Source organism: Manis javanica, chromosome 1, assembly GCF_040802235.1.
Source record: "Manis javanica isolate MJ-LG chromosome 1, MJ_LKY, whole genome shotgun sequence".
In the NCBI taxonomy this organism is placed as follows: domain Eukaryota; kingdom Metazoa; phylum Chordata; class Mammalia; order Pholidota; family Manidae; genus Manis; species Manis javanica.
In genome coordinates this window covers 818866-843833 of record NC_133156.1, presented here as the reverse complement: position 1 = coordinate 843833, position 24968 = coordinate 818866, and the positions used below count along the sequence as shown (strand labels likewise).

General features: G+C 39.4%; 1 protein-coding gene across 1 annotated transcript in view; it reads right to left on the bottom strand.

The window, feature by feature from the left end:
- Positions 1 to 3353: 3353 nt before the first annotated feature.
- Positions 3354 to 24968, bottom strand: part of LOC140848435 (uncharacterized) — a 38637-nt gene continuing 17022 nt past the window's right edge. The window contains exons 5-6 of the mRNA XM_073231908.1: positions 9264 to 9433; positions 3354 to 4949 (exon numbers count right to left, since the gene is read on the bottom strand). Coding sequence (XP_073088009.1) covers positions 9311 to 9433 — 123 coding nt within the window. The 3' untranslated portion in view covers positions 3354 to 4949; positions 9264 to 9310. The remainder of the gene's footprint in view (positions 4950 to 9263; positions 9434 to 24968) is intronic.

Here is a 24968-nt window from a genome sequence, read left to right as displayed (position 1 = left end):
CTAATATTTTGGCATTTTCTCTATTGATTGATTTCAGTCTAGGCTGCTGACCACCACCACATTCCAGAGCCTCCAGGTGGCAGGCTGAATAATTGTCCCCCAGAGATGTCACATCCTCATCCCAGAAACCTGGAAATATGTTACCTTGCACAGCAAAAAACGGGCTTTGCACATGAGATTAAGTTACAGATCCTGATTTGCAGAGATTATCTTGGGTCATCTGGGTGGGCCCTAAGTACAATCACAGGGGTCCTTACAAAAGGGAGACAGGACTGTCTGAGCCAGCAAGGCGGATATGACAAAGGAGGCACGGTCACAGTGGGCAGGACCCGCAGCCAAGAAGTGAACCAAGATGTGTGACTGCTGCCAGGAGCCAGAAGGCAAGGAATGAGCATCTCCGGCAGGAATGCAGCCGTGCTGACCCATTTCAGACTTCTGATCTCCGGAAATGCAGGAGCCCGGAGCTGTGTGGCTTCAAGCCCCTGAATTTGCGGTGATTTGTTACAGCAGCCTAGGAAACTGGTCCATTCAGAGCAGGGCAGGTGGAGCATTCTGTGCTGCCTGATCTAAGCAAGATACACGCAAACAAAAGATGTCAAATAGTGTATAATAGGAAGCAGCTCCTAATCATTTATATTCCACACAAAATAAATACAAGTACTGATAGCTGGGGTAAGATTTAAACTCTCAAGTATTAGTTTTTCAGGTTTTTAAAAAATGATGTCCGAACTCAGGATCCAGTGGTTTGAATCCAATCATGTTTCTGCTTGTTATGAGCTTCCTCTGTTTTATTTATAGCATTCTCCTTCTATTCAAGAGGTCAAAGTTTGTGGTCTAAAATTATCTCTTTTCCTTGTCTTAGAGTCATGCCCAGTGAGGGAAAAGCTCTGCTGTGGTATTTAGCTCCCAAAAACCCAATGGGGCTACTTAGTAAGGCAGCTCTGAAGTGGGCGGCATTCTGAGGGTGGAGTCCTGTTTTGAGGCTGAGACAGCAGCTTAATCCTGGGCTACTCAGTGGACCACCAGACAGCTGGCCTCCCCAGTGCCAGGGGCACTGCTCCTGCCCACTATTGTCAGAGTCACCCAAGGGAGCTCTACAGCCATTGGGGGGCTGCAGTTGAGGACTAGGGGCTGCAGGTGTCAGGGAGGACTTCCCCCAGTTAACAGTGTCATTTCAGATGTGTCCCCTCTCAATAAAAAAACCTTCAGAAGCAAAGTTCCCTAGGTTTTCCTCGTGACAAGCCTGTAACTTGTCATTGTGAGAGGCTGCTTATCTTTCAATTTTCTTCCAGTCAAAATTAGATGAAGGTACTTCTTCAGGCTGGCACTGAACCCCACTTAAATGTTTACTCAGAGAGCACAGAACACTCTCCCTAATGTGAAAACCCCTTCCTCCTGCCCATTCTTCAAACACCCAATCTTTGTGAACATTTCCGACTGCTCCAGCTCAGAGAGATCTCTCCCACCCCTGCACATCTCTAACATTTGTCTTCCCAATTTTCCATTAACTTACAGTTCCAACTTTAAGCAAGGTCATAATATAAGTCCATAGGTAGTCTAGTGTTTTGAACTCAGGCCACTTTTTCCCACAAGCACAACCACGCCACCTGGCAGGGCCTCCAGACAGCAGTGCAGGCTGGCTCGGGGCCATATCAGGGCAGTGGCTCTGTGCTGCCACTACCACTTGTTAAGTGTGTGCCATGTGCACGACACTGTGCTATGCATACCATGAGGATCAACTTGTTCCTTTATTCCCCACAAAGACCTTATTATTTTCATTTTACAAATGAGGACACGGGGATTTTGGGAGGTAAACTATGCAAACTTACGTGGTCAGTAAGCTGAGATCCAACTCAAATCTAGGCCTGTTTAAATTACTATACTGGATATCTGCAATGAAACCAGCAAAACACTATGAAGTAATGCTGTTGCAAATAAAGCACAAAGAATAAAATTGGCACATGAAATCACACTGGTTGGGTGTGTGTTTTGTTGGAGCTCAAGGTAAAAGAGTTGCTGTAATGAGATGCCTAGTGTGGAATGTATGTGTCCTCCCCCGACACTTGAGTGCTGATCTGTATGCCTGCTTCAGAGCAATTAGAAATGAGAATGAGGGCAAAAAATACAATCTGGATCAGTGAATTTCTCAAACAGGCCATCATGAGATCCTAAGAATTTCCAAAAACCCCCTAAAGATGCCTATCATGACTTAATCTCAAATGAACCACCCCATGAGTTATCTGACCTTTTGAATATCTGTAGTAAAATATGACAAGAATGATAAAGATGAGAACTTAAGCACAATGCCATGTCCTATTAAATGTAATTTCATATGGTAAGAAGCTTACTTTGTACACATAAAGGTTATACAAGCTTAGGGGTTAAATCATTAAAGTTTTCCTACAAATATATTTGCTATAACTTTGAGTGCCCCTTGAAGCAAACATTTATAGATGTAAATAAAATATGGTACCTCTTAACTTCAGTATCTTCTGGAGATGTTTTCATTTGCCACTCACTTTCATAGTATTTTGGTGTGTATTTTAACTATTAACTCCACTTCACTGTGATTTTTAAATTCTTATGTCTTTCTCCTCCATCTCCTAAGACAGCTATTAGATTAAGTTACTGCAGATTCTCAAGGATGCATTTTATTCATCTTATATGCAATCGTTCACTAGGTTTGACGAGTCTTCTATGTAGCAAGCACTATGCTGAATACTGATCTCAATATCCTTAGCCTTAACAGTGCTTAGCTTACAACCGATGCGAAAAAAAATTGAACGGATATTTCTTAACATGAAAAGCTTACCCCAAATTGGAAAGATCTGGATAGCTTAATACTGTCAAAAATAACATCGTCATTCATGAAAATAAGCAAAAAATGGGAATGTTGACAATGGAGGAGGCTACGTGGGGCGGGGGGTGGTAATGAGGGGTAAATGGGAAACTTCTGGACCTTTTTCTCAGTTTTCCTGTGAACCTACAACTGTCCTATAAAATGAAATCTTAATAAAAGTAGAAATGTTTCAGACTATTTTACTTAATGCAATCTAATCTTTCATGAGTGTAGTGGAGTGAAAATATCCTGGAATATCATAACAGGGTGCTGAATATGCTTTAGAATATAGGTGCTATTCTCAAAAGAGGTCAGAATATGGGCAAAATGTTCCACAACATTTAACTGCAGTATCACTAAATTGCTTCCTTGATTCCTTGATTTACTTGTACTTTATAACAGTGTTTCTTAAAATGTCGCTAATTTTAATACCTGGACACGGTCTAGCCACACCGAGTCGAGCAGGTCCTGAAGTGTGGAAGGGGGGTGAAGAAAGACAAAGAGCTGGGAGGGCTGCCGCTCCTGTGCGTCATCAGCAAAACTTTATTGAAGGTCCAGGGTTTATATAATGCAGTGGGGTTACATGATTCCAGGACATAGCATTATCCAAGAGAATCAAGCACAGTACTGACATCAGTGGTAGCCAGGCAAAGGTAGGCTCAGCAGGGTTCCAGTTAGTTGCTCATGGAATGCGTCAACAGAATGTTCTTTGTTCTCCATTCCCACCACATCGGCAAGTGGGGGAAGGGCATAGCCCGCTCCCCACATCTCCCCCTTTTTTATTTTATAAGAGGGTGACAGTGCCTGTCTTAGGTATTCCTGGATGACTAATCTGGACTTACCCATCATTGGTACCCACATTCCATCATGAGGGCCCTGTCTTAGGTTGCCAGAGGTCTCCAAGACACTTACCCATCAGTGACTATCCTGTCCCCTTCTCAATATCTGGCATCGGGGGGTGACTTTTCAGCTGAGACATATGTAGCTCTGCACCAAGGTGCAGAAATGCTTTTGAACTCATTTTTAGGAAACATACACACAATGGCTGCACATAATGAACACAATGAGAAACATACACACAATGGCTGCACATAATGATAACAGAAAATGAGGCAAGACTTTAGAACTTATTATTTACAAGTTGGGGGGCCATCTGCAATTTCAAATGATGCAGGTCTCTTAAGGCTTGCTGGATGAGTTTCCACATGCTGTGAAGGACACAAGGCCCTAGTAACAGCAACAAAAGCCATAAAATGCTTAGGGTTAAGAGAGGTGCGACAGCATGCCAGAGACTATTCAGGGGGTCCCTGAACACGTCTTTTATCTGATTTAATATAACAGATGCAGTTTTGGCTGTAAATAAGATATGATTAAATAGTTCTGTGGTGGCCGGGGGTATAACTCCCCCTTTTTTGTTTTTTCCAAATGAGCTTTAAGGGTGCCATGGGCACGTTTTATAGTGCTTTGCTTTGTGGATTATATGGTATCTTAGTTTTGTGGGAAATATGCATTACATGGCTGGCATCGAACATGTTGAAAGACAGACATAACTTGAATATATATATAAATTGCTTACATACATTAACAGAATAGGAATACAGATACATAACAAAGGCAGACTTACAATTACTACTTATCTCTAATGAAACTAAAAAACTAGTTAAATAGCTTAGGCATTTGTAAAAACTTACTGACAATATGAGGGATATCATCTAATTGATTTTGAGTAGTTTGAGAAATTGAAACTGCACATTCTTGGAAACTGATCACATCTTACATGCTCTTTTAACATCAGACAGTCCACAGCAGCGTGATTCTGAAGCACTGCAGCTCGCAATTCTCTCAGTTTTTGGTTGAGTTCAGATAATACAGAAGCAGTCAAGTTTGTTGTTTTGCTATATGCACAGGCCAGCTTAGATATCTCCTTTAGCATTCCAATGACAAGTCTAGGAACTGGCAGGAGGAATGCAGCTGCAACTGCAACAGTGACAGGACCTCAAAGTTTCAAGTTTTCATCATAGTCAGATGGCAGAACTCGAAGAAGTCTCTTGTGCTTATATTCAGGTGGTCTATTAGAGCAGGAAGAATGCATCTTACACTACACCAACACCTTGATAGTGTGGAGAAAGGGATTAATATGTTTCATTATCACACAGAAATACCCAACTATTTGGAAGTCTATATCTAGAAGACCATTTTACAATGATTGCACAATTGCAGTAAGAGGATACATGAGTACAATTAATACATACACAATCAGTAATTATAGTAATATTAATAGGTAAATTTAATTGGGCATCAGGAGCAAGCACTTTAGGGGGAAGAGTGATGTTTATGCCTGAGATATTAGTCAACACCATAGGAGAAAGTCTTATGCCTATTAAATTCTTCTTCAACAGTTCACTGATAGAGGAATTTCTTGCTACACAAAAAGATAACTTGTGCAACTTTTGGCTCACGAGTTGTTGTAACTACAAGTTAGGTGAGGAAAAATTATTTTATGGAATGAGTGATATATTTAAATACACCTAATTACTCTTATACAATATGACAGGAGTTCTTTTTTGAAACTTTTCACAAGTATAACTGCCAATATCTTCTCGGGACAAAACTGCTTTATAAATATCATAATGATCACCATTTCTAACAGACCAATCAGCAATATCATTCTATCTAAGTCTTCCTCTATCATGTGTCTGTACATTTCTTCTGTAGTATGTACATAGATAAGTGCCATTATTGGGGAAAAAATATACTATTATTTAGTGGGCTTCAGTTTTCCGTGTTTGACATGCAGACTTTTGTTGCGGTTTTTTGATGGTCACCTTCTGGAATGACTCCTCCAGAGGATGTTGATGTTGGAAGTTCTCCTTCATATCATATCTGAATTCATTTTCTGGGTGGCCAGATCAAGCATAGATTCTCTGTAAGAACACAAGCAAACCCCTTGCCCTACACCTTGATATGATCTTTATGCCATAGTGAAGAACTCATTGGAGACTACACTACACAGGAACTGTTGTTGTTTCAGAAAAGGAAATATTACCAGAAAAATGTACCTCTACCACTGACCGTCTATCACCCTCCAGAAGATCAAAATTAAGGATATGTAAAGCATGCACCAATCGCCAACTTGCAACTAATTTTATCATGTCGGGGAGTAATCCCCCCTCTTTGTATTAATAAATAATGTTTAAGAATAAGGTGACGATATTCAATGAGAGCTTGACTTGTAGAATTGTATGAAATGCCTGTGTTATGAACACAGAGGGGAGGTAAACTGGAGCATGTCAGTCAGCTTAAGAAATAAAGCTTAAAACATTTTATCAGCAACACTTGAAACAAGAAGCTACAAAATCATTTTTCCTTAGTTTACTCAATCTTAAGTAACCAGTACTCAATTTGCTGAAATCTAGTTCTTCACTAGTTTAGTAGTAATTAAACAGTGATTATAAACAAGAAAAGATTTACAAATGACAATGGTTAAAGATTTGATGAGAACTTACTGTAAGATAGTTGATATATGGAAGTTTGGATATTTATGTAACATAAAACACTCAGTAATAAAATCGAGCATTATTCTTTTAGACAGCACTTTTTAGGTGAGTATATACCAGGTAAATAAGCCAAATTAGTCAAATATTTTCTTTGATGAGAAGAAATTCTACTGATATGTTCCAGGGACCCTCTGGAAAATGTAAGAGTTAATTGAGAGGTAAAAATACCTTTTTAAATTTTGGTTTTGGGAAGCCGTCAAAAGTTTTTAAGGCACTTGCCTAAATAGAATTATAGTTATTAAATAACACTTATTATTTAACTGGAATGATAATAAAGTTTAAAAGCAAATGCAGGTTACATAGTTGTTAACACTTAGCTTAGTCTTTTTAATATTAAGATCTTATTTTCTTAAATACTCAGGCAATTCATTAAGACTTTAAGCATAAGAAACTTTTAATAAAACAATTAGAGAACGCTGTGCAATCTTTCAATATTAAGAGCAAACTAACGGTTAAAGAACACTTTTTCTTTCCAACTGAAAACAAAAGTCCAATTTTGCTGTGTTCTCGATATTAATACTCACTTGCTTTAATTTCACACAGCATGATTATATCTGTAAGAATATAGTAATTTATTCTTCATTTGCCCCATGGTCCCAAGCACACAAGCCGGTGAGAACTATGCCTGGGGCTTGCCTGGGTTTATCCCTCCTTATCTCTAAACATCCCGACCCTTCCCCAAAGCAACAGGCTGAGCTGATCTGCCACAACAAAAGGCACCACACTGCTCTCTTGGTCTCTGTCTCTCTGTCTCCCTTTAAATAAATAGCTGTATTTTAGAACAATTAACCTTCTTTTACTCTCAACAAAATGAATTTCCATTCTTTATACTTTCTCTTATTAAAACACACATCTTTAACATACCAAAATATTTTCCTTATTATATTAAGTAGTTTTCATTAGAACTAAAACTATTTGGTACCTTAACCTTCAAGTGAACACTGAAAAACAGGCCACTGTAAACTGTTACACCAGCATTCTTCAGATTGATACATCTGTGAATATATTTTATCATTTTTGGAAATGTGCCTTACAGCACAATTTCTCATTAAGTACAAAATATGTCTATATAACTTAGCAAACTTTAAGAATTTTGGTTACCACAAAAATTCTCAGGCTGTTTGCAGATATATACATTGTTATAGATTAATACAGTATTATTATTAAAAAGTTTATTTGCTACACTTGTTTACTTATTTTTAGCAACCATGCTAATTTACTTATAAAACTTTCACCACACATCAAAGTCAAGCCTTTCTTTAAGTACTTTCTTGGAATACTTAACAGGTAACATCAACTTAAATGACTTTAAGTAAACTTTGGCAGCTAATAACTACAAAGACATGTCCATTTCAGTTAAGCTTAAATTAACATTAATGCATAATATTTTTTAATTAGATTTTCTGGAAGTTTTAGAATGCCCAATTTTCACAAGTGCTTGTTTTTAAATCAATTTTATTAATACCCTCCGGAGGTAGAAAATATATTTTTTTTACACTTAGACACACATACAGACCGAGACATAATGACTACAGTTAGTAACACTCTTCATACAAATACATATACACAGACAAACTGACATAAAGATTTGAGTTTCTAATACTCAATGGTCTTCTTTCTTCTTAGTTTATTTGATTAAAAGTACTTCAGTTTTCAAGAATACACTCTAAAGGCAAGCAGTTTACATAACTGGGTTAAGGTTTAGACAGCCCCAGACTAACAGGGCTGATGAAGGCTCTGAACTGATAGGGACCATGAGTGTCCAGGGGGCTGGAAATGAAATGCAAGTACAATTCTAGCTCCAGTCATTTAAAGCCAGGCTGTATTGCAGAAGATAAATTTCTTCTTTCTCAGGGAGTTTAGTTTAAGACTTCTCAATTCTCAAAGACAATGATGAACTTAGTAAGTAGAATAGATGTTCACTAAAAGAATTCAGAAAACTAGCTCCACATTGTAGCAGTTCATGGAACTCTTGACTATCCTCTTCCCTTGTGGCAAAATATATTTAGCTGCATAACATTATATTGCATACTTCTTTCAGGGGCCAAGCCTCTCTAATCAGAGAGTTTGTACTGGGGCCAGGTTTGTGTGCAGAAGATACTTCTTTTTAGAGTTTAGGGATCGAATTGCTCTCAGTTAGTTTTCCTGGTTTTTTCTGCCTGAGCTATTGTCATTCCTCAAGAGGCCCCTGCCTGTCTGATAAATGCAGGGACTGTGTGACTTTTTGCTACTAGAGCCCTGATCTGAGTCACAAGCTTGTTTGGCTTCCCTGCGGCTGCTGAGGAGGAAATGCTTAGCTCCAGGATGACTGCTTCTAAGGAAAGCAGTTAATAGAATAGAGCTATTTACATGTTGATGAGGGCTCAGCTTAATCACAAGCTCTGTTTACATTACACAGGAGGAAGTAATGCAGGCCTAAGAGGGACTGCTTTGAATGGGGAGCAAGGTGAAAAAGCAATCTTTAAGGTCAATGATAGCCATATTCCAGTCTTTTGGAATCATAGCTGGAAAAGGGAGGCCTTGTTGTAAAGGTCCCATAGGTTTAAGAACTGCATTAATTTGCCTTAAGTCATGTAAGAGTCTCTAATTAAGGTCCACAGGCCAAATGTGTCCACCGGAACCTTTTTTGGACCATGGGTAGAATAATAAGATTGAAGTCCCTTTCCTACCTCATTCCACAATTCTATGTCTACTGTCCCTTCTTCCGGGAACTAAGGGCACATTTTCTCAATAAAATCTAAAAATCTTTCTAATTGGGCTTTCCCTACTTTAATTCCTCTGGTGGCTAACAACCTCTTTAGCCCGCAAACATATAACTGTTTGCGCCCTTCCTGTCCCGTATTGGACTCCCAGAAAAATTCACTTACCACGTCCACGTTTCTTGCGCGCTTCTTCTCTCGCGCGTCTTCTCTGGTTACCCTGGCCAGGGCTTTCTCTTCTCTATTGGCCTCGTGGTGGCCCTCACCTTCTCCCTCTCCTTCAGGTCCCTGTTCGGGCGCCACTTGACGCGGTCCAGCCACGCTGAGTGGAGCAGGTCCTGAAGTGCGGAAGGGGGGCGAAGAAAAGAAAGACAGAAAGAGCTGGGAGGGCCGACGCTCCCGTGCGTCACCAGCAAAACTTTATTGAAGGTCCAGGGTTTATATAATGCAGTGGGGTTACATGATTCCAGGACATAGCATTATCCAATAGACAATCAAGCACAGTATTGACGTCAGCGGTAGCCAGGCAAAGGTAAGCTCAGCAGGGTTCCAGTTAGTTGCTCATGGAATGCATAAACAAAATGTTCTTTGTTCTCCATTCCCGCCACACCGGCAAGTGGGGGAAGGGCATAGCCCGCTCCCCACAATACCTGACTATTCAGACTGTGAAAGCTCTTTACTACAGCTCCTTCACTGTCCCCCAAAGTGGGGTGCCTCAGTTCCCTGCTCCTGTTTTGTGACTTGGTAGCAATATTACTGATGGGCAGCACTCTCGGGCCTTATTCAGACACACGGAAAAATATGGAGCGTGTCTAATTGTGTTGTTCTTACATCTCTTTGAGAATGTTACTTTCCTCATGAGAAATCATCCACCATCTAATTTTCATGAATACAAAGAGGAAGTCATTCGGCACATAGTGACGGCTGAGCGTGAACCAAGGGGCACTATTCCACCCCAAAGATAATGCACACATGCTTATTAAGGCTATTAACATTATAATTATAAACTGTATCTTTTCTGAGCTGGCTAGACTCTCCCCAGGCACCATCAGTTCTTTTACTGACCTGCCCAAGAGGACAATTATCCTGTCAAGACACTCAGTTAATGACATTATGTGTCCTCTGCCTGAACATGGTTCTATTTCCTTGGCTTGCACCCCTGCTAAAAAAAGAAAATAAGCACATGATAAAAAGGATGAATTTCTTATGCCCATATCATTTTTTTCTGACCACTATGGACACAGTATTATAGCTGACACTTTACATATAAAACTATCTAAAACTTGATATCATACACAATTCTCTCCTTATGCAAAAAGTAGTAACTGTAATGTGTACAGTTTTGAATATACTCATTTGAATAGAGCAGTAAACACATTTCATAGTATTTCATTTGCAAACAACATAGTACATAAACTATAAGCATAAATTCTTATATATTTCCTCTCAGAAGCTAAATGACTGATATATCAGAAGTATGACCTCACAATTGATATGGAAAAATAGAAAATAACAGCCAGTTCTCAGTTTCTTAACCTTCCTTCACATAAAGTTTCTCAGATGTAAGGGAAGGAGAAAAAGAGAAAAGAATATTCAAAATCAGCTGACATATAGAATCATCTAATGCCACTGAAACCCAATATTAATGTATCAATTTCAGAGTAAGATTTAGAAATGAGGTGCAATGTTGCCACGGTGAATTCTGTAAGATATTGTACAAGAGGAGACAGGCTGATAAATAATTGATAGGTGCCTAAGATTAGAAAAGCTAATTTACAGGCTGTTCCTATGTGACAGGTACTAGGAAGTCTCTGATGAGCAGTGATGGAACTGACAACCCGCCAGCCGTTTTGCGCGCACAGTTCTACACTGTTAATCACAGAGAAGCATGTTACAGGGAGTGAAAAAGCAGAATAGCTTTATGTTAAATCATGTGCTTATATATTAACTAGGCAATAGAAAGAGTGGTGCTCTGGGTTCAGAGCATTTTCCTGGGTGTATCTCATTGTGTGCTCACAGCTGCTTTGTGATACACACTTAACACATGCAGAGGTGTGTCTCTGAGAGGTCAGTGACTGGGCTAAGGTCCCTCAGCTGGTCCAGAGCACAAGCTCCCAGGCTTCTGCCTCACCTTGCCCTGTAAAAGAAGCCCCTCTTACACTAATATGCTCTGGGGGGTGTTTCTGGGTCAATCCTTAGTGTTAGATAAGCAAACAGTACTTTTTTGATGCATTCAAGACATAAAGCCTGCACCTCCTCCCATCCCCAGCTAAATAGAGTTCTGTCCTCTTCTATGAGCAGAGGTATGGAAATTGTCTTTCAAAATGTATTGTCTTCCCTTCATATTTTAAGCAGATCAGGAGACTTGACAAGAAATCCAGGTCACAAGGAGATTCACCTTGACCTGTTCTACCTGTTGAACTGTGGTGGTTTGTCCTGCCATCAACCCAAGATGGGATATATGCAGAGTAACCAAAGACAGGCGAGTGGAGAAATACAACATGCATCCAACCAGGAGCCCTGCTCATGAGAGACTACAAAGCTATGTAACTTGCACACCAAGTCTCTGTTAATATCCATGCACAACAGGAAGGTCTGGAAACGTGCACTGTATTCCTTTTCATTAACTTGTTTTCCACCCGGAGTTCCGTCTTAAGGACACGAATTGCCATGTCTGAGTGTGGCGCCTTCCAAATGCTCTGGGCACCGAAACAAGGGCTGGCCTCTAAGGAGGCCTCAGCAGCCTGTCATTTGTGCACTTTGGCTGCAGCGGACAGCAGAGTCAGATGCCTGGGTGTCTGGCACTTAGAGGGAGCTTAATTGCTTGCTCATTTAACAAACATTTGATGATCTGTCCACTGGTGCCACCACTGCAGACGAGGGAGTCCAGAAAGCAGGGAATTCAGTAGCTAAAACTGCCATTCTGCGACATTTTGAAGCATTTTAAAGTGCTCTCCCTATTGAGTTGTCTCCATGAATATGTAGGCAGATGGCTATCTGTACAAGATTGGCCCTGCACTCCCACTCAGGGAGGGCCCACGCACCAAACACAAGTGTGCACGATGCACTGGCACAGGCGTGCAATTCAGACAGCAGAAATACTACGCTAAACTGCGCAATGCTTTAAAATAGCAACAGGGATTATTCAAGTGGGAACGATGAAATATCATTTATCTACAGTCTGCTTATCACTATTCCTGACTTTCCTCTCAGTCATCTTGCAAGAATTAAAAAAAACCTTCAAACATGGCTCAACCAGTCAAGAATGTATGGTTTGGCTTTGAGGAAAGAAAAAGCACCTGGAAGCTGGAGAAAGTGCTGCAGCTGCGTGACAGGTGACAGACGTGGGCCCTGGGGGCTGTGAGGATCCCCCCAAGCAGGGGTGGTCAACCCCTGCCCACCTGCCACCCAGGAATAGATGTGCTTTCCACTGCAGCCCCAGCACACATGCGGACAGGCATCTGTACACACACACACAGACTTCTGCAAACTTATAGCTGAACAGACATTTTGTGCAACAGTTTTTAGCCTTACTGAGTGTAAGACTCACATTTTCTAGTCTGTTCTGTTCTCCATTATACCTACATTACGAAAAATGCTGTCGAGGTCCTGCCTGTGAGTTACAATCCACCGAGAAGAGAGAAGTGTTCAGAGGCATCTAAATTTCTATTCATTTAACTCCGGGTGCTAAGTGTTAGATGATGGCATTGCTCATTCTTCAGAGAGAGAATTTTACACATTAGAAGCCTTCTACATAGGCAGAAAATCAAAACAAAATTTTTCTGCAAATACTTATGAAATCTGTATCAATAATAAGTACATTTCTCAATTAAAAGAAATGAATAGAAATAAAAGAAACCTACTTGGAGGAAACCTGTTTACTCAATTACTGTGAGATTTGCCCCTCTGTTGTCAGGCGATGCGAGAACTTTCACGGGACTGTACTCTGGGTGGCCTCAAGGCTGGGAGGCACTTCAGTACCCCCCATACCTGCCCAGATGTGGAGCTCAGCATCCCAGCTGGAGCCCAGTGGAGACTTCCTCCCATGTATCTAGTTGCACACACTAGTTTCCTTGGAAACAGAGGTGTCTTTTTGGAGTAAAGTGATCTGAACCCCAGCCTCCTTCCCCTTCAGATGCAAAGTTGTCAATATTTGCCTGACGATGGTACCTTGACCAAACTAGATGGAAGGGCAGAGGTGCCCAAGGGAGGAGGCCTCCAGAGGGAAGCAGAGACAGAACCAGCACCTCTACACCAAGTGTTGGACACAGAAGGGACCCTGGTCTATATCCACGAGGTGACTTATTCTAGAATTTGTCCCAGGCAGGTGAGGCGGTGGCAGGCAGCTCCACCAGGATGAAGCATTCAGACTGTGTTGGTGAAATAAGGGCCAAGCCACAGGAGCGTTCAGGGCAGCGCTGAGGGAAGGGGTATCTGCCCTTGCCCCTGAGGATCACTGCGGCTTGGGTGAGTCAGCAGGGCCCGGGCCAGTGGCTACACCAGCCAGCTGCCATTGCAAGTCAGCTCCGGCTCTATTGGGCCACTTTTCTGTGCGTTCTTGAGCTTCAGCAAAAGGAAGACTGTACTTCTGTCTTCAGCGAATGGAGCACCAGGACAGGCAGGGTTGATTAGCTCTGCCAGAAACTCAGCCCATGGGGCCTGATTCTCAGGTCCCTTGGGTCATGGTGGCAAGGACAAGAATTTGGCACTCAAGGGGCTCAAGCAGCCTGGCTTTGGAGATTTTCTCCAGCATTTTCAGCAAGAATAACACAGAAGGAACCATGCCCATTTCCCTTGGGGGGGAATGGCGGGTGGCTCTGCCACAGGGACAGCATTACAGATTTGTTAGAATATTCTCTGTGCTGATGCAGGGAATAGGGGGCTGACTGCAATATCCGGGCCAGCTGTGGATTTTGCACAGACATCAAGACTGACCTCAGGATATGCGTAAGCACCTCTGCGATTTATTGAAGTCACCAAGGACAGGTGATGGTGGTGGCATTACGACCAGATGTCCTATCTGGGGCTGTACTTTGAGGAGAAAGGGTGGCATTGTTTAAACTAGTGACCTGGACACACTATTTTCCTTCTTCCTTTTTTCCCTAACAGTTCATTTATTGATAAATATGTGTGCATAATTATGAACAAATGACTGTGCTGATATAGCTTAGAAACTAGTGATTATGAAATGGTTAAAGAGGAAAACAAAAATCTTGAGTAATGCCTCCAGAAAGGTGCTTAATGGTGGAACTTGGGAGGCATTCCAGACTGGGGTTCATCCTCAAAACAGCTCTCTTCTACCGAAAAACTGGTTCAGGATATGAACTTAGACTCCTTCTCGTTTGTCACAGCCCAAAGAAGCAAGATTAGAGAGAAGCAACTTTGCAGAGAGAGAGAAAGGGAGACAGAGAGAGAAAGAGAGATGAGTGGGCATTCTTGGCATAATAAACAGCGGCAGTAAGAATTTCCCAGAATATTTTGAAACCCAATTAGATAAGTTTATGTAATGGAAGAACTTCAAAGCCTAGTTAATGACAACTGGATCCTTTACAGGGTGAAGCTGAAGCAATGTGAGACCAGAGGTATCTCGGGATCTGAGCAGGTCGGAGTCTGCCACTGAGCCAGTGAGATGTACAGGGCAAGACTGGCGAGTTGGACCCACGACCGAGAAGTGGTGAGAGCAGCCTGGGCCACTCGCTCATGGTTTCTGCCCAGCACTAGGCCAGCAGGGGCAGGGGAGTACCAGTGAGGCACCATACGCTGGACTCTGGTGTACCATTTGCCTGTGTTTTGTTGAGAAAACCATGATTGAACCTTTCTCAGGTACATCTTCACTTTTCTTGAGGAATCTGAACTGAAGAATTCCTACAGGTAGATTATATAACCAAGTTCTAACAAGGGGCAGATGCCCAGAAGGGGCAGATCTGACCAGAAACAATCTTGCTTATTCTTGTCTGCGGGTGCTACATAGTACATTGGTTGCTGTGGAAAATAGGTCAAGAAATAAGAAATGGACTCTGCCTCCATGCCCCCAGTTTAATAGGAAAAGTGAACACTTTATGTAAATACTGATAATAGGATGTTAAAACCAGTAAGACCCATAAAAGAAACACAGATAAAGCACTGGGAGAGTCTGTTAGAAGCATAAATGGTATCTAGCTGGAGGTGGAAGCAGGGAGAATTTGGAGGCCACAAGTTTTGCCACCAAGAAAGTATAGCACAAGGGCCAAAAGCCTGGGCTTTGGAGTAACATCACCTGGATCTCAGTCTCGGCTCCCCCACATCTGGCCATTCACTCAACTTCCCTGAACCTCAATTTCTGCAGTTGGTAATGCAGATAGAACAATAAATGCATCACTCCAAAGCCACATGCACTGATTTCCCAACAGAACAGCGTCTTGTACCTGGTAAGCTGCTCAGTTAATGTTAGCTGCTTTACCATTAATAAAGAGGCCTTTGTTGAGCTTGGCCTCAAAGGCTGAGGGTGATTTTGATTTGTGGGGATGGGGACAGGGCTGTGCCCCGGAAAGCTAGGACAAAGCATGGCAAGACAGGCTGAGGGGGTGATGCTGCCCTTCCCTCTTCCTCCCCTCACACTCCTCTCCTGCAAAGTGATGTTAATGTTGGAATGGACATGCTGCCTGGCCTCACACGACCTCATGGTAGCTTGCTGTTCCCGCATGTGTGAGTGAGAGTGAGGGCAGGGGTGAACCGAAAAGGCTTAACATATTCCACCCTTTGTGCACAGAGGCATGCAAGTCTTCAGTGACATTCCCACTGAGGGTACACAGGTGGGTCAACCAGTTCCCATAATGTAAAATATAAGATTTGTGATACATGCTCTGCTCGGTCTTGGGGCTCAACTAGGAAACAAGTGCTCACCTGCACAGCACCCCTTTTACACTTAGACATGATGACTCTATTACACTGGAATCTGTGTTTTCCACTATCAAGTTCTAGCTGGTTTCATTTATGGCAAAGTCAGCTCAACGTCCTCAATGTCTGGAGCCTTTACCAATCATGTTCTCAGGAAATGGTTACTACTGAGTAAGGCTGGACTCTATTTAAAAATCTCTACCTGTAGCAAATCCTGACTTTAAGTAGTAGGAAGTTCCATGACACACACAATTAAGTGGAGCAAAAGAGCCCTCATTAGACTAGCTGGGGCTATGTGTGAGATCTGGAAGAGGTTAAATGACCAGGACATGCATATTTCAAAGGTACACACAGGGTCTCTGCCAGCCTCGGAGAGTGCCAGCACACTGAAGTCCTAGAGAACCACTCCAGTGCCCAGGTAAGAATGACTGGTAAATGGCATATGACGCACACTGCCATTCAAGGATGATGCTTAACACACTGTAAAGCCCTAGCTGTTGCTCAGTAAATATTTGCTGAATGAACAAATGAACATTTCTAAGGAACTTAGAAAGAGGCTTGGTACTTGAAACAGCACAGGACCCTAGTTCAAACCCTCAGTCCACTTCTTCAGATACACAACTTTCATTCATCATTTAAACCCTAAGCCTCAGGTTTCTCTCTGGTGAAAATATAGATGCTACTATCTACTTCAGAGGCTACCTGTGATGTTAAGTTAGGGACACATATGTGGTGCTTAGCACTAAGTGCGCTCCTGGTGCTCCCCTCAAAGGCCTATCTCGTTCAACTATTATTTCTACTTTTATTATAAATGTAGAGATTGGAGACTTATGCCAAGGTTTCACCAAAATAATCAACTTCAATCAATAATGAATTAATGAGATGTCACTGTCACAGCCTTAATAATAGTAATAATCCTAAAGCTAATTATATCTATATTTAAGTCACTTAATATTTTTTCTTCTAGTATATTTACAGTCATGTTTTAAGTTAATATATGGGAATAACTCATTGCATCCAAACTATGTATCTTTACAATCCTACTATGATATAATAGATATTACAGATATTATGCCATATGTATCTTGAATTAGGAAGCCAATCTCTAGGCTTTCTTGCTGAACAGGTACAAAATCAGACATAGCCATCAAAGTAGCAAAGATAAATACTGATTTTACCTGAACATCAGTCTCAGAGCTTATATTCCCACTCACAGGGGTTTTTCTCACCAAATAAATTTCAACTCTGCAACAGCCTGAAAATCCCAGATTTAATTCAGAACACCTCAAATTTGAACCCTGGGCTCCTACAGAAATTATATTTTAATGTTAGAACTAATATTCAGATAGCAGTTTGGTACTGGGATTCTAGGATTATGTCTACCCCATAAGGTTCTTAGACTTGAGGCCCACATTTAGTTTTACATATAAGAAAAAAACTAGAAAATCTCTCCACTGCCTTTATTTTTTTTAAAAAGAAAAACGGTTCAAGGAAAAGCAAAAACACTTTTTGATCAACAAGCTCAGGCATTTTCTATGGCTCTTATCTATATGCTATGTGGACATAGGGGCATTTACAACAATTCACAATGTCCATGTTATTCAGGAATGTACTTGAGAAGCAGGGAAACAATTTGAGAATGATTTCCAGCCACCTGGGATATAGCTACATATAAATATACATACATGTATGTGCATGCACACATCCATCTACAGAATACACACACACACATATGCACTCACATAACACTCTCTCTATATATTTTATATATACATATATTCGAAAAGTCTGTGTAGAGATACTTATGATCTATGATATATATGTGTGTGTACATATGCATAACATCCACACATAGACCATAGACCGTCCTTTCTGAACAGATATATTTAAATATCGTGCATGCACATGAAGAGGTCTTTTCATAGGCTGAAAAGCACCAGGTTTCAGGGGTAGCTATCACAACATCAGGATCCCAGATTCCTCTTCCATTCTGAACCACATTCAAGGATAATGATAGTCACTCCTTATCTGACTTAGCTTCAAGTTTCCACTGCATCTCAGTTCCATTTGTTATTCAATCTGCAGTCAGTTAAATTACACTTAAGTGAAAGGTACGGGTGTATTTGGAAATAAGTCCAGGCATCAATCTTGGTCATGATTTGACATGTTATGCTTGGAAAACTATGTCTTGGCAATACCCACTTTATTCAGCATAGACAGAGACCTCAATGAAGACAAGTCATCAAACTGAATTTGGCTACCCCATACAATATCTTAATAAACCAAGCAACTACAAAAACATGGTGGTAAAAAGAAAACATTTACAAAGAAACTTGAAATAAATAGCTAGTCCCACACAAATGCTTCTCATATGCACCAATATAAGCCGCATGACTTGGTCTTTCCAACATTGGCATATGTGGCATTTGTTGACCTTTCACTTGAAACCCAGAGTTTTGTTTAATCCTTTGAGCAGTGGATCAAAAGCTATGCCTTAGATTAAGAAATGACTGAAAACTATTTAAAAGTAGGCAGAGTTGATTCCCAAAATAGAAATTTTCCATTTGTCTGGCAACAAAAGGTCCCTGTAGATTCCCTACACTGGCAAGGGAAAAATGAGCCTGTTTCAAAGTTAAAATTTCAACTGGGTGGTCATTCTGCCAACATGCTGAACTCTTCTAGTATGCCATTAAGGTAGCAAATTTTAAAACTCACACACAGTTTACTTGTGGAGTAAGAGAAAAAAAAGAAAACATATTCTCAAATGAGTCCCAAAGATTAGAACATAATCAGTTGCCTGTCATTTAATATATCTTAAATTCTACTAATGAGAAGCAACTCAGGCTAAGAATCTAGTTCAGTTTTGAGATTCTTTCAGACCCACATTCTTGCTCTGTTATGTAATGAACCACATATATTTGTATGTCTATAATATTCAAGTTGGACAAATAATTAATGTTGCAAAACCACTGATGCCCTGACATATTTCAGAGGACACAGAGTAGTTAAATAAAAAGACAAGAACATGCAGGAAATGGTTTACTATCTTTCATGTCATCAATTATGAATGTCAGTTTCTCAAGCTAATTTTTATAAAAGCCTCCTTTGGCTCTCCTTTTATAAAAGCAATTCCTGCCTAATGCTGGTATTTTCCCTCCTCTTTAACAGAAGCCTTTGCCAAACCCTGTGATAATCATTATTTTCTTGCCTTGCACTTTACTGAATTGTAAATAAATTTCTTAACTTATCATTTTTGATAAAAGTAAAGCCAGTATTTAGGTTCTTACAAATAATGCTCCCTCTGTTCTACCTTTATCCTCATCCAACTAGGGGTGGATTTTTCTAGCTAAGATCTGCCCCAAACTTGAGTCTCATTTCTGTAATTTTCTTAATGACACTGCCCTTCCCAGGATTTCCCAATCATCTTTCCAAATGCATTTTCAAGATAGTCATGTATAAGCTTAAACTCATTAGAAAGCTCGTATTTCAGATCCCAACGGAACTCAATGGTCTAAGGATGAAATGAAATACCAGAATTCACTCTGGTGGATATCCTCTAAGGGAATTAAAATACACCACAAAACATCCTACTTGGAAATGCAGAAGGAGCAGCAGTTTCAGAAACTTCTTGGGGAACTCCAGGTTGCAGGATGGCAACGGACACTAGCAGACGTGGTGGGTCCTTCAGCTTCACTTGCAAGTTTAGTGTAGACATAGCCTTAAAGAATGCTGCTTCTTGTGTACGTTAAATTTTAAAAAGCAGATTTCACCATTACTTGATGGCCCACCCTTTAATTGATTACCTCCACTCAAATTCTATCAACTGCCCTATGTTTTTCAGCCCCCAATCTGACTCTCCAACCAGATCTCTTCATGCTGTGACATCTTAACTGTCCCTTATCTCTGCAGCATCTTCTATGTGACAGCTCCTTAGCAATTCAAATGTAACTTGACCAAGATTGTTGTCTCAAACTTAGCAGGACCTTCCCCCAGTGTTGCTCAGCCTTGTCTGACTTTCACCTTCTAGCATTTTTCTCTAACTCTGCTCTCATTGATTTGCCCCTTCTGGCCCCAGAGCTCCTAGTTTGACTTTAACAAAGTTGGATTTTCAGGGGAAGGCTTGACAACGTTCTTCAAAAACTTGCCATTCTTTCAGGACATGTACACAGAGAGGGACCCCAGATTCCTTAGGGTAGCATTAGCATCCTAGTGATACAATGTCAGTGCGATGCCATGGTTAATTGGCCGGCTGGAATGACTTGTCTCTTCTTTGACTTATTGTGTGTGTTACTACCCAATTTCATTAAATAAGGAAAAAGGCACATGACCTTGTAATGGAAATGAGGCAATTTGTGCCTCATACTTTTCATTTGATATTTATAGATATGGCTGAAGGTAACAAGCAACATTCTACATGCAAGGAAACGATTTTCCCATTTTATTGAGATACAATTGATATATAAATATTGTATAAGTTTCAGGTGTACAGCATAATGGTTTGGTGTATGTCTATATTGCAAATGATTACCACCCACCCCAGCTCAAATGCCTCCCATCACCAAACTGGCACTTAGCTTTTCTCCATCACTATCATCTATTCACCTTTCTAGGAATTTACTCAGTCCAGTCATACTCTTTAGATACTGGAGGTTGCCTTTTTTATCCCTAGTTCAGTATCTGATCTTCTACGTGCTCAGTGAGTGCTTGCTGAATGAATGAAAGTTGAGAAGGGCAAAATAACAGCAGACACAGACAAGCACTTCCTAACTTGCCACATTTACAAATATGAACTCATTTAATCCTCCTTAACACGGAAACTTCTATTCATTTCATGGATGAGGAAACTGAAGCATAGACAAGTTAAAGAACTAGCTCTAGGTCACATAACCCAAGGAGTCTGGAATCCTATGTTGCTTCTCTATTTTGTGTATTTTTTAAGAAATGTAATAATTCTTTAAAACAAAATGATTCCTCCCACAAAAAAGGAAATAAATGTGCCATTGTGGATAGTGAAGAAAACTACTCAAATACTAAAAGTCACAGAGCTTTATAAAATTTCTATGACAATACGATACAAAGAAAAAATTGTTAACAGCCTTGAAATAGCCCCACTGTGTTTTCTATATTATTTGGAAGAACCTGTAGACTTGTTCTGTTTTTGCTTTTTTTATTAGATTTTGTTTTTTCTACGTACTGTCAGGACTCTAAACTTTGAAATGCTACTTAAAGTGTTTAAATATTTAAATTCTTTGCATTATCAAAACTGACTTGCATATACCTTAACAGTATCTACAAAAATGGAGTTATAAATATAGCCTTGAAATATTTCAATATGCTTAAATTACATAAAATAAAGTTTATATTTACTGTCCTATTTTTTGGAGGATCATATAAGCATATTCATTACTTTTGTCAGAATTCAGCAACTTTAAATTGATTCTTTAGTTCCCTAGAGAACATATTTTTCCTAAGCATGAAGAAATAAACTATCCTTTGTATCACTATATCTAACATGTAATTGAAAATACAGTATTTCTATATTCCAAAAAGCATTAAATAAAGCAATGGCTCTTGAGCTTCTCTAAGATCCATGTAAGAAATACATATTATCTGCAATCCAGTACCAATGTAGGTATACACATACTTATTTAAATGTGTATAAAAATTTTTGCAAAACATTTAACCTTATAATACATGACTCGCTTTGGTAGTTCTAGTTTATTCTATTTAATATTTTTTAAAATAAGTGGTTATAAATCACGAAACTGATTTTCTGATCCACTAATGGGTCATTAATGGTTCATGATCTGCAGTTTTTCATGACTAAAAAAGCAGGCTCTGGAGTTCACACTTTCTCCTTTGGATTCTGGTCATGGCAAGTTCTTTAGAGAAGCTTCCTGGTCATAAGGAGGGTAGGCCCACAAAAAACTGTTTCCTTAGGCAGTTAAGAAAGGCATGTAATCGTGCAGAGTACACTTATCCCATTTTTCTCAGGACAGTGGCCTCCTGACTAAATACTCTGCAAAGAACTCATTAAAAACTTGGCTTTGCAAAGTTAGTCCTTGGTCCAGTTATTGCTGCCAGATTTCCTGTTTACACTGAACTCTGTTGTTAGGTTATTGTCCCCACTGAAAAGTACTTCAGACAAGAAAAAAAGGTGAATCAAAGCAGGAAGCCATATTCCTAGCATCATTTCATGGTGCACTCTGGGAAAGAATTAATGAACACCATATAACTGTTGATGAAATCTAGGAGCCTGCCGCAAATGCTAACTGACCAAATAATCATAGTAAATGGTCCAAAAGGCTTAATACAGTGTGATTAGTATGTACTGCTTTCTCCTGGCAGTCCTTGAGAGAACAGCCCACTGGTTACTTGAGATATATTTTACAGAAGTTTCAAGATGAACATTTTCCATATTCCTGAGCTAAGAGTTGAGGTAAAGCATTTTTGTGAGTACACTGATAACACTTCATATAACTCATATTTCTGCCCCAAATCATGTGTATATAGAAACCTAGTTCAATTTAACTGGCTACTAGAGGCACATTTGTTTTGTTAATTTAAGAGTTAAGAAAAGATGAAGCCATCTGACTATTTCCTTCCTTCTGCTATTTTTGAGTAGTTTATCCTTCTTTTCCTAGCTCCTTAAGCTGTAAAGTTAGGTAATTTTTTGAGATCTTTCATCTTTCTTTAATGTAAGCATTTATCCCAATACACTTCCCTCTTAGTTCTGTTTTTACCGCATCCCATCAGTATTGGTATTTTGGTATTTTATGTTTTCATTTTCCTTTGTTGTGAGGCATTTTCTAATGTCCTTTTTGATTTCTTCTTTGACCCAACAGTTGTTCAAGAGGATGTTGTTTACTTTCCACATTTTGTGAATTTTCCAGTTAGCTTTGTGAAAAGATAGGAAAAACTGACAGACACTTAGTTACACTAAGATAAAAAGAATATTCAAAACTAGAAATGAAAGGAGTCACTATAATAGGTGACCCAGAAATAAAAAGGATAATAAGAGATTACTATGAAAAAATACACACCACCCAACTGGGTAACTAAAAGAAATGAATAAATTCCTAGAAATATACAACCTACCAAGACTAAATCATGAAGAAATAGAAAGTCTGAAAAGACTTATAATTAGTTTAGAGATTGAATCAGTAAACAAAATCTCCCAAGAAAGAAAATGCCAGTACCAGATGGCTTCCCTGGTTAATTCTACCAAACATTTAAGGAAGAATTAATGCCAATCCTTCTCAAACTCTTCAAAAAATAGAATAGGAGAGAACATTTCCAAAATCATCTCATGAGGCCAGCATTAACCATGATGCCAAAGCCAGACAAAGACACCACAAAAAAAGAAAACTATAGCCAATATCCCCAATGAGTATTGTTGTAAAAATCGTCAACAAGATACTAGCAAAGTGAAGTCAACACCACATTAGAAGGATCATATACCACAACCGAGTAAGATTTATCCATGGGATGCAAGGATGGTTCAACATAAAAGATAAATTAATATGATACATCACATTTACAGAATAAAGATAAAATTACATGATCATCTCAATAAATGTAGAAAAAGCTTCTGACAAAATTCAACACTATTTCAAGATAAAAATTGTCAACAAACCAGGAACAGAAGGAAAGTATTTCAACATAATAAAGATCATATATGAAAAGTCCATAGCTAACATCATAATTAATGGTGAAAAAACTGAATGCTTTTCCTTCCTTTAAGATCAAAAAAATACTGGACATCCTAGCCAGAGGAAATAGACAAGAAAAAATTTTAATGGCATCCAAATCAGAAAAGAACAAGTAAAACTGTCCCTGTTTGTAGATGACGTGATCTTAAAACCGTGACAGAAAACCCTAAGGACTCCATAAAAACAAAAACTTTAAACTAACAACCAGATTTAATAAAGTTGTAGGATACAAAAATCAGTTGCATTTCTGTGTATTTACAACAAAACATTTAAAAACGCAATTAGGAGAAAAACCCTACTTAAAATATTACAAAAGGAATAAAACACTTAGGAATAAACTTGAAAACTACAAACATTGATGAAAGATAATAAAAAGACATAAATCAATGGAAATACATCCCATCTTCATGTACTGGAAGACTTAATAATGTTAAAAATGTCCATACTATACCCAAAGTGACCTACAGATTCAATGCAATCCTTATCAAAATCCCAAAGGCATTTTTTTTTAGAGAACTAGAAAAAAATTCTAAAATTCTGTGGAACTACAAAAGGCCAAGAATAGCCAACTCAATCTTGAGAAAGAAGAACAAAGCTGGAAGCACCACACTTTCTGATTCCAAAATATGTTACAAAGGCACCATAATCAAAACATTATGGTACTGACATAAAGACAGACATATAAACCCATGGAACAGAATAGAAATCCCAGAAATAAATGCATGCATATGTAGTTGACTGATCTTTGACAAGGACTTCAGGAATACACAATGGGGAATGGAGTCTCACTTCAACAAAAGGTGTTGGTTAAACTGGTTAGCCACATGCAAAAGAAAGGAATTGGGCCCTTACTTTACCCCATACTTAAAAATCAATTCACAATGGATTAAAGCCTTAAATGTAACCTGAAACTATAAAACTCCTACAAGAACACGTAAGAGAAAATTATGACAATTGTCTTGGCAATGATTTTATGAATATGATACCAAAAGCACAGGCAACAAGAACAGAGCTAAACAACAGGGACTACATCAAACTAAAAGGCTTCTTCATGGCAAATAAAACAACAGAATAAAAAGGCAATGTACAAAATGGAAGAAAATATTTACAAGTCATACTTATGATAAAGGGTTAATCTCCAAAATATATAAGGAACTCCTATGACTCTTGAAAAATGGGCTAAGTACTGGAATAGACATTTCTCTGAAGGACACATACATATGGCTAGTAAGTACATGAAAAAATATTCAATGTCACTAATAATCAGGGAAATGCAAATCAAAAC